We start from the raw sequence: 14,934 nt of genomic DNA, 5'->3' as shown, positions 1-14,934 counted from the left end.
TCAGTACTACAGCCTCCTCTGCTCACAGCTGCCTTTAGCTTGTTTTACAAATGAGTAAACTGAGGCACAGGGAGATGATGTAGTTTGCTGCAGTTCATGCATTTAAGCGATGGATTCAACTCCGGCCCTCCAGGCCCAGAGTCTGCTCTCTCAACAGGGCTCTGTTACCCAGTGGTTCCTGTCACGGGATGGGAAATTGCCAGGGGTTTCTAGCAGTGGCCTTCAGGAAGAGGACAGGGGTTGCGCCCCTGGAATGGGCAGGGAGAGGGATCAGGTCCGCCCCGCCCCCACGTGCACCCGGGCTTGTATCCCCGCCCCTCTGGGCGGGTCCAGGATGCTGTCCCCGATGCTGAGCGCCACGCCCCTTCTCTCCTTCCCAGGCTCAGCGCTGGCGCAACGAGAACTTCGAAAGGCCGGTGGACCTCGAGGGCTCTGGGGACGACGACTCCTTCCCCGATGACGAACTGGATGACCTCTATTCGGGGTCTGGCTCGGGCTGTAAGTAACCCTTCCTCTCCCTGTAAGGAACTGCAGCCCTCTTAGGTCTTTGAGATAGGCAGTACGTGGGGGTGGAGGTGGGGGCTCAGGCAGTGCCTTCATGAACCCCTAGAACAAGAAGGAAATTGACCCTCTCGGCCAGAACTGTGACCAGAGGAATCCCAGTTCTCCTTGGCTTTGCCACTGCTCTACAGCTCTACCATCCACTAGGTTCAGTAAGGACACAGCGACCCCTTGAAAACCCAGCTCTCAGGTCACTGTCCTAAGCACTGGGAGGGATTTAGTATGTCTGGAGCTTTAACCTGAGATGCCAATTGGAAGGTTGGTGGTTCGAACCCAGCTGCTCTGGGGGAGGAAAACGTGGCAGTTTGCTTCTGTAAAAGTCCCTCCTTCGGACACCCTGTGGGTCAGGGCTGTTCTGCCCTCCTGGATCGCAGGTCAGAGTTCTCTGGACCACCCCGGGTTGGGTTTGCAGTTACGGGCCCACACCTCATCCAAACACTTGTGCTCAAGGGGTGGGGTTAGGGATGCTCAAAGAAAGAGAGCGACAGAGACAGGGACAAGTTCTAATTCCTGCTTGTTATTTAACACCTGTGTGCCCTTTAGCAAGCTGATTCCCTTCTTTGAATCTCTGTACTCTTATCTGTAAGGGAAGATAAGAAGTATATCTTCCTCACAGCCTCTGTGAGCATTTAAGATAAGACGGGAATCTGACACAGAGCTCTAAAAATAGTAAGGAGAACAAAAAGGGGGAGACTGAGATTGAGGCCAGTGAGAGTCTAGGACTGTGTCTGAGGATATGGTCCTCTAGTTCTTCCCCCACCCTCCTCTCTGCCTAGTCTAGGCCTCAGGAGTTGGCCGTGGTCTCCCTCACTTCCTCTCAAAACCATTGATGCTTCAGGTCTTTGAGTCAGATTGCTCAAGCTTTCTCCTGAAGGAAGTGCCCCTTCTCCCGGTGCCCTTGCCCTCCCGGTGCCCTCTACCTGGGCCTCTGGGGAGCCCTTAGTGGACCTTGTGTTTGTGGGTGTACCTTGGTTTGATTCCCCTCCCTCCTCACAGCCTGCACCCCTTCCCCACCAGGTGAGCTTTGCGTGAAGGCCTCAGTTCCGTGGGCTAGACTGACCTGACAGGAGCTTGGGGCTGGGTGGGCTGGAGGGACAGGGAAGGTTAAGCAGAGAGGACTTGGGGGCACATGCACTGGCTAAATGGTAATCTTTGACCAATCCATGCCTTCCTCCTTTCTCTCATCTTGTCTGAAATGTGGGCAATGAGAGGGGATTGGGAGCCCCTCATCTTGATGGCCATTGCTCGCTCATGTGGGATCCTCGTACCCTGCACTGGCTCCCAGCTCCCTAGCTCTCTCCCTCTCCCCTACCCCTCAGACTTCGAGCAGGAGTCAGGCATTGAGACAGCCATGCGGTTCAGCCCAGACATGGCCTTGGCGGTGTCCACCACGCCCGCTGTGCTGCCCACCACAGACATCCAGCCTGTGGGCACCCCGTTTGAAGAGCTTCCCTCTGAGCGCCCTACTCCAGAGCCAGCTACCAGCACCCCAGTGGTGACAGAGGTCCCCGAAGAGCCCAGCCAGAGAGCTACCACCATTGCCACCACCATACCTACTACTGCTGCCACAAGTGCAGACACCCCTACTGTGGCCACCATGCCTGCCACAGAGCCCACTGCTGCCTCCAGCACCCCTGTGGCACCTCCTTCCACGGCCACCACTGCTGTCATAAGGACAACCAGCGTACGGAGGCTTCTGCCACTTCCACTGACCACAGCAGCCACGGCCCGGGCCACCACCCCAGCGGCCCCCTCGCCCCCTACCACCGTGGCTGTGTTGGACACAGAAGCCCCGACACCCAGGCTGGTCAGCACAGCTACCTCCAGGCCAAGAGCCCTACCTAGGCTGACGACCACGCAGGAGCCTGATGTCCCTGAGAGGAGCACGCTGCCCCTGGGCACCATTGCTCCTGAACCCACAGAGGTAGCACAGGTAAGAGAGTTGTGAGAGGACCAGAAGTGGGAGCAGAGGAGAAAGGGGTTGGGGCTGGCAAGGTGGGGACCTGGAGGTGTTTGGAGATGGCATGTATCTTGGGGGGGGGGGAGGCAGATGGTTAAGGGCAGATGCAGGAGCCAGGCTGTCTGGATTGGGATCCTCCTACTGCCATTTTTTAACCATGAACATTAGCAAGTCACCGGTCACTGCTATACCTGTTTCCTGACCTGTAAGAAGGAAAATATAATAGAATGAGCATTGTAGATTGTGTGTGAGAATCAAAATTTGTCGATATGTCCCCAGTGTTTAGAGCGATGCCTGGTAATCATAAACAAAGTGAATGGCTTAGCTACTGTTGACGCTGCTCCTCTTGGTCATAGTCCTCGTCATTATTCTGGGGGTGACTGAGAGCGAGGCTGTACAGGAAGAGTGGCTTGACATCACATTTGTGGTGTGCCCGGTGTGCTGGGCCGAGTGTGAAACACTTCACCTGTGTCATCCTCGTTTCTCCTCACAGATGTGAGAACTAGAAAACAGGGTGAAAAAGCTATGTTCCCAGGTTTCACACACAGCCAGTCATGCCTCAGAGATCCCTTTAGGGCTCTGTGTGTATATGTGTGAGATATATGTATAAACAATATGCATAAACATATGTGTATAGAATGGGGCTTTGGTGCCTTTGTGGTAAGGAATTGCACAGTCAGTGCAAAGGTATGTGGTTCAACTCCACCAGCAGCTCCATGGGAGAAAGATGTCCCATCTTTCGGTATCCTGGGTGTGCTGCGTAAGGAGGGCCTGGGGAAGACTGGTGATAGCGTGAAAGCCCTTTGCAGTCAGTCTCCCCCAGAGAGGGGCTCGGACTTTGGAGCTGCTCTCGAGGTCCTTGTCAGCCCCCTCCAGCCCCATGTCAGTCCCTTAACATGTGGGCTCCAGCTCGTGGTGCCCACCGTGGCTCCCCTAAGCAGCTGAGACAGCGTGGTATTTTCACAGAGACTTTTGGTCAAGCAGGAAGTGGAAACAGACGGTGTAGAGCCCGAGCTGGCCAGCTGGTGTGTAGAGACCAGGCTGCTGGCCCAACTCCTGTGTACTGTCCAGACACTAGGCCGACCCTCTCCATGACCACCAGCTCTGATGGTTCCCACTGCCCATTTTGGCGTGTTGGCTCTCAGCCCTGGCCCTGACTTCCTGTGGTGGAAACCATCAAGACTTGTGGTTAATGGGCTGGTTCCCAGGACACCTGCCCCACTGCTTGGTATCCTCCTGCTCTTTAACTGAACTCCAGGCTGAGGGACTTACCTTGGCCTCAGGCACGTGGACCAGGGACCAGATCCAAGTGCATGGCTGCTACACCCAGCAGTCCCCAAATGACTCTGGATGAGAGCCCTCCTCCCACCCCTGGAAATGTTACTAAGGCAACCAGAGGGGGAAGTGACAGGATGGGATGGGGACAGGATATGGCCAGAGCGAAAACAGAGGCAGCTTTACATATTACAAACACAGGCTTGGCGTTGCACACTCAGGGTCGGAGTTCTGCTTCTGCCACTTACTGTGTGACCTTGGGCAAGTCACTTGACCTCTATGCCTATTTCCTTCTTTCTAAATTGGGGACAATAACTCCTCCTTTATGGGGATGCTGTGAGGCTAAAATGCATGGCAGGTACTTAGTACAGTGCCTAACACATAATAAATGCTTAAGTAAAGGGGCTGATGTCCGCGGAGGGTGAGGAGAGGGGCTACCTGTGGAGGGGATGCTGAGGTCTCGCTCCTGGGTTCATGCTCTCTTCTCTGCAGACCCCGACTCCAGAATCCTTCCTGACCACGATCCGGGAGGAACCGGAGGTGCCTGTGAGTGGGGGCCCCAGTGGGGACTTTGAACTGCCAGAGGAAGGGACCACACAGCCGGACGCAGCCAATGAGGTAGTGGCCGTGGGAGGCCCCGCGGTCAAGCCCTCCCCTCCACCTGGAGTGCTGCCCAAAGGTGCCCGCCCAGGCCCTGGCCTCCTGGACAATGCCATCGACTCGGGCAGCTCGGCTGCGCAGCTGCCACAGAAGAGCATCCTCGAGCGGAAGGAGGTGCTCGTAGGTGAGGCCTGGGGCTTGATGTGACCCACATGAAGGCAGCTGGGGGGGTGGGTGCTGTTTTGTCTCTAGGAACGCAGAAAGGAGTCAGGATGTGGGTTTCGGGGAGCTAGATAGGAAGCGAAAGCTGGGGACTTAGCACTTCCCCCACCCCCCAGTCTGCCCCTGACAGCACCTCTGTCCACCTCCAGCTCTTTCTTCAGTGCACTCTGACCTCTGCTTCCCTAAGCCACGCTCATTGACTTCATCTCCTGGAGCCTGATCTCTGACCCCATCCTTTGTCTTATTTGCTCCCAACCTGTGGCCTCATCTCCTAAACTCCCAACTCCTGGTCCCAAATCCTGGCCCTCCACTCATGAACCATGTGGCGTAGGCATGAACAGTGTGGCCTCAGCTTGCTAGATGTCCTTCAGCCCATTTGGAGCAGAGACACTGTCATTTTGCGCTTAGCCAGTTCCATGGGGCATTCCTGCTCATATGTCAACTCTGCAGTTAGAATATGTTGTCGTTTCATTAAAGGAACCTTCGTGGAGCAATAGTTTAGCATCTGACTACTAACAATAAAGGTTGAGGGTTTGAACCCACCTAGCAGCTCCGAGAGCTCTGGTGGCTTGGTGACAAGGAATTGTGCTGCCAACACAAAATCTACCTCCTACATTGAAGGAGAAAGGTGGGCAAGCTCCTCCTGTGCACTTTACTATACACTGAAAACCCTCCACAACAACAACAACAACAACAACAACGGCGGCTCCAGAGGAGACAGACCTGGTAATCCACCTCCATAAAGATCCCAACAGGAAACCCTGTGAGGCGGTTCTGCTCTGTCACGAGGGGCCATGATGAGTCACCATCTACTCAGCAACACACGTACACACACAACACCATTTAATTGCAGTGGGTTTTCCTTTGTAGGGGCGTATAAGGGAGCTCTGGTGGCGAAGTCTGTAGGGAGTTACACGGCTAACAGAGGCTGTGCCTCTGCCGATTCAAATCCAGCAGTGGCTCTGTAGGAGGAAGATGAACAATCTCTTCCTGGGGTATTTACAGCTTCAGAGCCTCTGCTGGAGAGGTCAGCTCTGAGTGGATTGCAATTCGATGGCAGTGAGACAGACAGAGAGGAGAATATAAAACAGTGCATCTTTGGGTTGAGGGGATCTTACATTTGATGAAACTATCGCATCCTTGAGAGGCTGTTTGGAGGATTCAGTGATTGAATGTGTGTCAAGTGCCTGGAAGGAACGAGGCCTACAGAGAAGGTGAGTTAGAGGAAGGCAGTGCTGGCGGCGTTAATACTAAACCATCTTTACTCCAGCACTTGCCTCAAATGTGGAACTCCCAGATGCCAGAACCCCTCTTCCCTTCCCAGGCTTTACCCTGGCCTACTAGCTTCTGAACCCTATGCTCTGTGTCTCCCTCCACAGCCGTGATCGTGGGTGGCGTGGTGGGCGCCCTCTTCGCCGCCTTCCTGGTTACATTGCTCATCTACCGCATGAAGAAGAAGGACGAGGGCAGCTACACGCTGGAGGAGCCCAAGCAGGCGAGTGTCACATACCAGAAGCCCGACAAGCAGGAGGAGTTCTATGCCTAGTGGAGCCCAGCGGAGCCGCAGTGCCTGCCTGCAGCATCAGCACCGCCCTCGCCCAGTCCCTCGCTGGTCCAACCTGCCCAGGTCTGGGACTGGCCCCGTGAGGGGACCTGGTCCCCACTCTTGTCTGCCCTCTCTTCTAAGGCCTGCCCAGGCTGCCGCACAGCAATCTTCCCTGAGGGGCAGGGGGCACTGCCATCTGCCCCAGACCATAGTCACAAGCTCATCTCCTGCCCCCACCAGCCCTGAACTCACGTCAGCTGGACAGGAGAAAGGGAGCTCCTAACTGGCTGGTAGAAGAAGGGATAGGGCTTGAGATGGGCTTGTGTTCCAGCTGACCCCCGCTATCGGAGCAGAGCTCTCTGACTGGTTTCTGGAACAAACACTTGGCAAACTCAGTCCTTGAAATCACCTAGATACAGCCACCCTTTGTTCCTGTCCCATGCCCCTCTCTGCTTTGGTGAAAGGGTGTCTTGTGTCCCTTGGCTTTGCTGGGGTCATGGGATCACGCCCACCCCACGTACATACTCCCACAGGCTTACTTCTGTCTACATCTTCCCTGAAGGTAACAGCTTCTTGAAGGTGGCCCAGGCAGCTACAGGTTAGGCAGGCAGCCTGGTGTCCTTCTTGCTAGAGGACTCCATAGTCACCTCCCACCCTGTCACATGCTGCCACACAGTCACAAGACAAAAATAAGCAATGATAAAATCACACCCAGCCAATCTGGCCCATTCTCTCATACAACCACACGCAACAGAAGATTCTCCCAAAGACTCTCATGCATCCCTTATGCACCCCCAGACAATAATGACCATGTCACCACTCAGTGACAGTGTGGCTGCCCAGTCTCTTTGCTCTCCCTCTGCCCTCACTTTCCACTCGCACTACGGCTCCACTCACCTTGTCTCTTGACTTTTGGCTCACGGGGTCCGTGGAATCAGGCCTGAACAATCAGCCCATATTGGGTCACCCCCAGTTTTTGTGTTCAATCACCCACCACAGCACACACACCAACCACATTGCCACCATCTTTGCCCGTGTTGGACACAGACCCGTGTGGATGCACGCTCTCACCCTCCACAGCCTACTCACGTCCTGGAGGGAGATGGCTGGCCTCCCTAGAAGAAAGCCTGGTGCCGGGGGTAGTGGTCAGAAGCCCCCTCAGGGCATTGCACACGGACTGGACCTGGCCTGACCATTTCCAGACCACGAAGGGAGACAGTCGGGGTTAGCCCCTCGCTGCCTGGGAGCCTGGAGGCCGAGCCAGTATCAACTTGTTCTTGGATTTAGCCTCAGGCTGTAGAGGATTCTTGGGCCTGCCAGAACTGAAGGCCCGGATTAGGGGATGTGTATGGTCTGGCTCCTGGTCTCCCTGCCCACCTCTGCTCTGAGGGAGGGGCCGACCCTGCCTCCCAGAACATCAAGTCTCCAAAGTGCCTGTGCGGGCCGGCCCTGCCGTCTGGCCCCTCCGCACCCTCTACCAGTGGCCTCACCGGGCCCTCTGCCCTCATGAACACCTGCCCACCCACTGGGCCTTACAACCCAGCAGTTCTGGCTTCAGCGGGCTGAGTCCCTGACTAAGAGCAGCCCATCCCAGCAAAGCAGCCCCGGCCCCAAGCACAGTTTTGAGACATCAGAGCAGGTGGCAGGCGGTATCATAGCCCCCAGCCTGCCTACCCTTCTGTGCTGTCCTCACAAGTGGGGTCATTTCTGTAGATATTTTAAATGTAGAGTCACATCCCCTTGCGGGGAGGGTGTGCTTGGCGGGGCACTTGGAGCCAAAGGGATGTGGTGTGAGCTATGATTGACTGGGGCTCACACCCACCCCCCTCCCCACCCAGACCCAAGTTAGGAACCCAAGTTTTATTTCTCTTCACTTTTCAGAACTCCCTGGCAGGAGATTCTGCAGGGTAAGGTTCCAGGGGGCCGCCTCCAGCCTGTCTTCTCCATGGTTCTACTTGCTGGGCTCCTTCTGGTCGACCTGAAGATCCTCTCGGCAGGATCTGGAGGCTTGGGAGGAACCCAGCCTTTGAGGAGGGGGTGGGGAGTGAAGGGGAATGGCTTTGTGGGGCCTGGGACATGTGTAGGAGGTGGCCTGGCCTCCAGCATCCCGGGAGCAGGAGAGCTGTGGCATAGTGAGTGGAGGAGAGCCCAGATCCCAGCCTCCCTCTGCCCTGCTTCCTGGGCGGGCTGCTGTCTTGAGGGCAGTGGCTTTGGTGAGAAGGCCTGCGCAGGCCGAGGCTGAGAAACCAGGAAACGTGGAGGAGGGTGGACCTGGACCTGGGCAAGCGAGGACATCCTGGTCCCAGAGGAGGCTGGGACAGTGAGCCACTGGTGGGGGTTGAGTGCAGCACAGGAGTGACCACTGAGGTCCAAACGGGTTGATCCAAGTGTGGAGTGGCCTAATTAGTGTAGCTGAGCCAGAGCAGGCCCGCCGCTTTCCATCCTGAGGGCTTGATACCAACGTGGCACTTGAGCACTTTCCTCCTAGTGCGGGCCTCTCTAGGTCTTTAGCGTTTGTGAGAACAGGCCGAGCACCTTATTCCCAGAGCCCGGGACCCACAGCAGATGTCTAGGCTGCTTCCCTAGGAGGTTGAGGACAGTCTGGCCAGCCCCGTCTGGCGAGGCATCCAAGAGCTGAGTGGAGAGGATGGGCTTGTGCTCTCCAAGGTGCAGTGTGAGGATGTGGGGTTGTCGCTTGCTGGCCAGAGGTGAGATGTGGGCAGGACCTGCCCAAGATATCAGACCCCTGGTACTCCCTAGGAAGGGGCCCACAGAGCCCCACACTTCCTGGGAGCAGGGTGGATCCCCAATGAGAGGGAACTATGTAGCTTTAGAACCCTTTGGGGCCTTGGCTGCCTGAGAGTACAAGGCAGGCTGTGGACTAGGGAGATGGGGTTTGGGCCTTTCTTGCACTGGGGTGAGGCTGTGTGTGGCCACTCCACCCATTGGCTGTGACTTCTGGAGCCCAGGGGACTGGGGGATGGAAGTATGAGCTCTCTGGGGTACTGAAAGCAGGATCCCTTAGTGCTGGGGGCAGGTGGTGGCAACCAGGGTTGGGCCTGGCAGCTGTGGGTAGGAGCCTGGGTGCCCAGACAAGACCCCCTGGGTTTGGCAGGCCTCCTTGTCCAGGCTTCTGGGCACAGGAGCAGCTGCTGCCTATGGCTTAGCTGGTTTTCCCTCAGCCAGCCCCCTGCCGGACTTGCCTCCCAGGCCTCCTGCCTGTAAATAGGAGCCCACAAACTGTACAGATTTAGAGATGCCAGGACTGGGCCTGGAGTCCTCTGAGGGCTGAGGGCTGCAGCATCCCAGGTGCCTGCCCGGCTCCTCTGGGCACTGGCCCCAGTGTGGCAAATGCATGTAAATACTTCTTGTAGGCAGTGAGGCTCCAGAGAGCCCCTGAAGAGTGTCGTCCCCCTACCCCGTGCACCCCTCTGTACAGAGCCCTTGAGAACCTGGCCCGGGACCTGGTGGGACTTTGCCCTCCCGTTCCCTGGGCCTCCCCTGACCTTGCTCTGCCCTGTAACCTGTTTATTAACCATACCTGTCTTGAGTTCATGGCCAAAATGTTAAATAAGGAAACGAAGAGGACAAAGACAGTGGGAAGAGGCCAGGGCCCTGCCCCTCTGCGGACACTCCTGTCCCTGCCTTGTGAAGGAACTGGGGTGTTTTTTTTTTTGTTGTTTTGTTTTTGTTTTTTAACACTTCCTGTGCTGTGCCCATTTATAAAAGGAAATAAAATTAAGCTGAAATGACTTGCTGTGGCCAGAGTGTGAGTCAATGTAGAGGACGTTCAGGGAGGGGGAAGCCGTGATCCCACCCAGGCCGCAGCCATCTTCCACTTTGAAATCTTTTGAGAATGAAACAGAATTGACCCGCAGCCCCTCGTGGGAGCCATTATGGTGAACGCTGTAGCAGCAATTGGGAAACCACTGAGCCGTCTGTGGTGAGGCCGGGGCAGGAGATGTGGTCGGGAGGGGCCAGATTGTGGTTCACCCCCAGGGGAAGAAAGAAGTCTGGTTTCAGGCCACAAATAAGAGAATCTTGGGACCACAAGATATCAGACTCAGACCTACTGAGGCAAGTTGATTGTGAGGCAAGTCTAACAGGCCTCGTTTTAAATCTAAGTAGTGACATTTCCCAGCTCTGTCTCTGGACCAGCCTCTGCACTGAACCTCAGTGTTCTCATCTGTGGAATGGGCTAATAATAGCACCACTCCTGCTGCTCCCCTAAGCACAGTGTGGCCAGGCTGATTTTGATTCAGCCACCCTGCAGGACAGAGTAAACTGCTGTACAGGCTTTCAAAGGCAGCCTTCCTGGAAGCAGATTAGCTCACCTTTCTATCTTAGAGCTACTGGTGGAATCCAGTGCTGAACCACTGGGCCACCTGGATTCTTAAAGTGGCCAAGAGCTTCATTTAACTCCTTGAATGAGGGAGCCCTGGAGTAGGTGGGAGAAGGCTGTTCAGCACAATGCCTGGCACGGTCAGCCTCAGCTCACAGGATCTTCAGTGGCACTGTCCTAGAGAACACTATCAATGACTGCAAGTTCAATGGCATGGAATCTCATACAGACTCGCAGAACACGGGGCCAGGGAGCTGGAGGGCCCTGTGAGGTAGGCCAAGGTGGAAATGCCTTCCTCTTATCTCTGGGGGAAATTTCCTGACCTTCTATACCTCTTGTGACAAGGAGTATGGACATCTGAGGGTCAATCCTTCCTTTCAACCTAAATATCTCCTCTTTTCCTCATTCTCTCAAGGCCATGGGACAGCTGCCTAGGCATGGAATGTCATGGTCACAAACTTTCCTCTTTCAAGGGAAAATTCTTTTGTCCTATAAATATTTCTTCCAGAAATTTCTTATACCGTAATGCAGCAAATTGTTCTGGGGCGGATTGAAACCTAAGGCTTCTGCAGTTATTTATTGTTATTTACTGTCGAGTTGGAACTTTAGCTGACCCTCCAGCAGGTTTTCAGAGGCTATAAATTGCACAGGACAAGACTGCCCTTCTTCCGTGGAGCATATGGTAAGATTCAAACCACACGTCTTCAGGTTTGAAGGCTTCTAGGTTTGGTCCAAAATCCCTTCTGACTTACTCATCTTTCCCTCTCTCCCCACCCCCCACCCCTTTTTAAAGCCTTCTCCCTCTCTTCCTCCTTCCGATACAGTTTGTGGTGTGGCTGCTATGTGCTAGACCATGTGCTTGGGACTGGGAGCAGAGAGGCCACCAGATAGACACAGCAGCTGGGCCTGCAGTGCTCACAGTCAACTGGGGACAGTCACATGCCTGCACAAACTCTGGTCTGGGACACGGATCTGTCCCTTTCAGTTTTTGCATCCTACACTCCCTCCCCCCAGGCTTAATCACCTTTTCAAGTATCAAGAAGCACAAGAAAAGGGCTCTGAGATCTGGGGCCTCACTGGGACCTTGGACCACTTGGGAGCCTCAGTATACATGGCTATCAAATGGGGTCAACGAGCCAGGCTTGACACCCTGAGGTTCTAACAGAGGACTGACTGGGTCAACGCCACCAGCAGCTGGCCTGAAATCCCTCTCTTAGTGTTGGCAAACTCTCTTCACATCTCAGGGCTGCTGCTGGCTAGCTGTGTGACTTTTGGGCCAGTTCTTCCATCTCTCAGTGCTCAATTTCCTCACTTAGAAAAAGTGGAACCACTAATTGTCCAGGCCTGTTATACACAGGGCTTATTCTTTGCCACAGTATGTGTTGTTATTGCTGTTATTATGTCATGGCTCCTCCTCCTCCTGCTTGTTGAGTGTTTGAATGACCCTGAGCTCAGGTAGAAATTAAAACATTATTGTCAACACTCATATGAGCTGTGACTTGGACTTGAGGAAATTGTAGACGGATGGGCTGGGCCCTGACACTCACTCTGTCTGAGAGCTGTTCCCTCTGGGCTCCTTGGCCCAAGGGATGAGCCACAGAACCCGAGGGGGAAGGATCAAGAATAGCTGATTGTTCTCCACAGCCCAAGAGGTCACATGGCCTGCTCAGGCCACCGAGAACAGGGAGTGCTCAGCTTCCGAGGCCGCCTACCCAACATCTGCAGGCCCGAGGGTGGGCTTGGGCAGACCCAGCGCCCAGAGTTGCAAGCCTCCTTTCCATTCAGGGCAGGAACTGGGGTCAGAGAGCAGACTGCAAGGGGTGAGGGTGAGGTGCTGACTGCCAGCTGTCCAGGTAGGCTCTTCTCCCAGGATTGTATTGAGCCTCTGTGTGCACATGAAGAGTGAGGCTCAGAGAACTGGCGAAAGTGCAGAGGGATTTGCAGATGGGTGTCTGCCTGAAGCAGAGCTCTTCTCCCCAGCCGCCTCTTCTCCTCGCGATATCTGGCTGTGTGAGTGTGGGCAGGTTACTAAGTGTCTCTGAACCTCATTTATGTCATCAGAAAAACAGAAGCAACAGAATAGTCAAAAGCTCAAAAGAAATCTAAATATGACATTGTGGGGTGCTTTCCAAGTGTTCTTGCTCTTTCACAGAATCAATTAAATTAAGGATAATTATTGTTGTTGTTATGTGTCATCGATTCACTTGTGACTCATAGCAACCCTATGTACAACAGCTCTGAATCCTGTTCTATCTTGAGCTGACCTCATTGTCTCTGATACACCTATCCTCATTACCCCAGTCACTGAGTGAATCTCTCTCATCCAGGGTTTTCTTCTCCTGCATTGTCACTCCACCCTTCCAAGCATGATGTCCCTCTTCGGGGACTGGTCTCTCCTGGCAACATGCATAATGTGTGTCAGAGCTTCAAAATCCTTGCCTCCAAGGAACAGCCTGGTTTTACCCTCTCCAGGACGAATCTGTTCTCCTAGCATTGCATGGTGTATTCAATACTCTTCTCTAGCACCACAGCTCAAAGACATCGATTCTTCTTGATCCCCACTTTGAAGGATTTTCGTGCTGCAATGTTAAATGCTCAGCTGCTAACCAAAAGGTTGATCATTCTAATCCACCCAGCGGCTCCATAGCAGAAGCGGCTAGAGATCACAGTCAGGAGGGCCCTCAGGTGGGCTTGCTTTGAGTTGAAAATCAATTTGCCAACAAGTAACAGGAGTTTTCAGATGAAAAACCTGTCGCTGATGCAAGCTGTGATCTTTTCAATTACTTGCTAAGAATCTGTAAATTAGGCAAAGACTAAGAAAGAAGAATCGCTGCCTCTGAGTTGCAGGTGGAGAAGAGTACTGAGTAATCCATAGACTGCCAAAAGAACCAGCAAATCCGTCCTGAAGTGCAACCAGAGTGCTTGTTGGAGGCAAGAATGGTGAAGCTTCTTCTCAAATACTTTGGACCTGTTATTGTTTGGTTTTTAAATAGCAAATATGTTTTATTTAAGTGCACGCTTTGGTGAAAGCAGAGCAAGGTTAAATTGGTGTCAGGATCAAACAAAGAGGGCATGTTAGTGTTGTTGTTGTAGTTTTTGTGCACCTTGGAGTTGGAACCAACCCATAGCTGACTTTGGTGGGTTATTTAGAGGCAGTTAATCGCACAGGAGGAGATTTTCCATCTTTCTCCCACGGTGCAGCAGGTGGACTTGAACCATGTGCCTTTGGGATTGCAGTGCAGCTTCTTGCAACTAGGCCAGCAGAGTTCCTTTGGAGCGGGGGTGATTTGGAGAAGGATATCAAACTGGGAAATGTGGAGGGTCGATACAGGAGAGGATGACCTTCAACAAGATGGATTGACACAGTGACTGTAACAATGGGCTCAAGTATATTAGCGATGATGAGGATGGCACAGGATAGGGCCAGGTTCAGATTTGCTGTTAATAGTGTTGCTGTGAGTCACAGTCTGCTTGACAGCACATGACAAGAACATACACTATGGGGAAAACAGCCAATCCTCCTCATTGAATAGATTTTAAGGAAGAAACAAAAACCATGAGAGATGGAGAGGGAATTTATAAATGAAAAGAACTTTAAAAGCCATATTTGTTAACTAGTCACAAGGTGAGAGCCTGATTTGAATCCCGAATAAAAAAAAGAGAAAAAAAACCATACACCAGTTATGAGGCAATTGGGAGTTTGAACATTGATTGAGTACTTAATATTAAGGAATCGTTGTCAGTGTTCTTGGAGGTGATAATGCTCCATGTGATTATGTTACACACACAGAGTCCTTATCTTTTAGAGACACAAACTGAAATTTGTGCAGATGAATAAGATTCTGGAATTGTCTTCAAGATAATAAAAGGAGGAAAAGATAGGAGAACAGAGACCTGACCTATGCCATAATGTTTTCAATGGCCTCATATGCATGTGAAAGCAGGACAGTGATTAAGAAATACTGAAGAATTGATGCCTTTGAATTGCGGGATTGGTGAAGAATATTGAATAGACTGTGGGCTGCCAGGAGAATGAACGCAGTAAGTATTACAGCCAGAATGCTCTTTAGAAGGGAGGCTGGTGAGGTTTCATCTTGCTGTGGACATGTCACCAGTGAGGACCAGTTGCTGGAGGATAGCATGTTTTGTATGGTAGAGGGTTATTGTGCAGACAAGAGGAAGACCCTCAATGAGGCAGAATGGCACAGTAGCTATAACAATGGGTTCAAACATGGCTGCTTCACTATGACCAGTGCTTCACTCTGTTGTACGTAGAGTACTTAGGAGTTGAAGCGGACCTGACGGTACCTAACTACAAGGAAGTGGGATGTGAGTTGATGAATGGAGAAGTTGAGTGAAGAACACAAAAGGAATTCATTACACTAGCCTGTCTAAGTGTGTGCTTTAAATCCATAACTTAACATTGAA

The 14,934-nt window shown here is 53.1% G+C and overlaps 1 protein-coding gene across 1 annotated transcript; it reads left to right on the top strand.

Annotated features, from left to right (window-relative positions):
* Positions 1-386: 386 nt before the first annotated feature.
* SDC3 (syndecan 3) lies at positions 387-6,244 on the top strand. Its single transcript, XM_006894932.1, has 4 exons — positions 387-498; positions 1,881-2,494; positions 4,289-4,580; positions 5,998-6,244. The coding sequence occupies exons 2-4, from the start codon at positions 1,913-1,915 to the stop codon at positions 6,162-6,164; spliced, it is 1,041 nt and encodes a 346-aa protein (XP_006894994.1). The 5' UTR covers positions 387-498; positions 1,881-1,912; the 3' UTR covers positions 6,165-6,244.
* Positions 6,245-14,934: the final 8,690 nt, after the last annotated feature.

Source organism: Elephantulus edwardii, unplaced genomic scaffold, assembly GCF_000299155.1.
Source record: "Elephantulus edwardii isolate Elephantulus edwardi_28Jun2011 unplaced genomic scaffold, EleEdw1.0 scaffold00152, whole genome shotgun sequence".
Lineage (NCBI taxonomy): Eukaryota > Metazoa > Chordata > Mammalia > Macroscelidea > Macroscelididae > Elephantulus > Elephantulus edwardii.
This window is presented reverse-complemented; position numbering and strand designations above follow the sequence as displayed.

What these genes read in the sequence shown, in the direction of transcription:
- SDC3 (XM_006894932.1), top strand. Translation starts at nt 1,913, where the DNA reads ATGCGGTTCAGCCCAGACATGGCCTTGGCGGTGTCCACCACGCCCGCT. An exon ending in AACCCACAGAGGTAGCACAG is followed by an intron (nt 2,495 to 4,288) that starts GTAAGAGAGTTG and finishes TCTTCTCTGCAG; the next exon opens with ACCCCGACTCCAGAATCCTT. An exon ending in GCGGAAGGAGGTGCTCGTAG is followed by an intron (nt 4,581 to 5,997) that starts GTGAGGCCTGGG and finishes CTCCCTCCACAG; the next exon opens with CCGTGATCGTGGGTGGCGTG.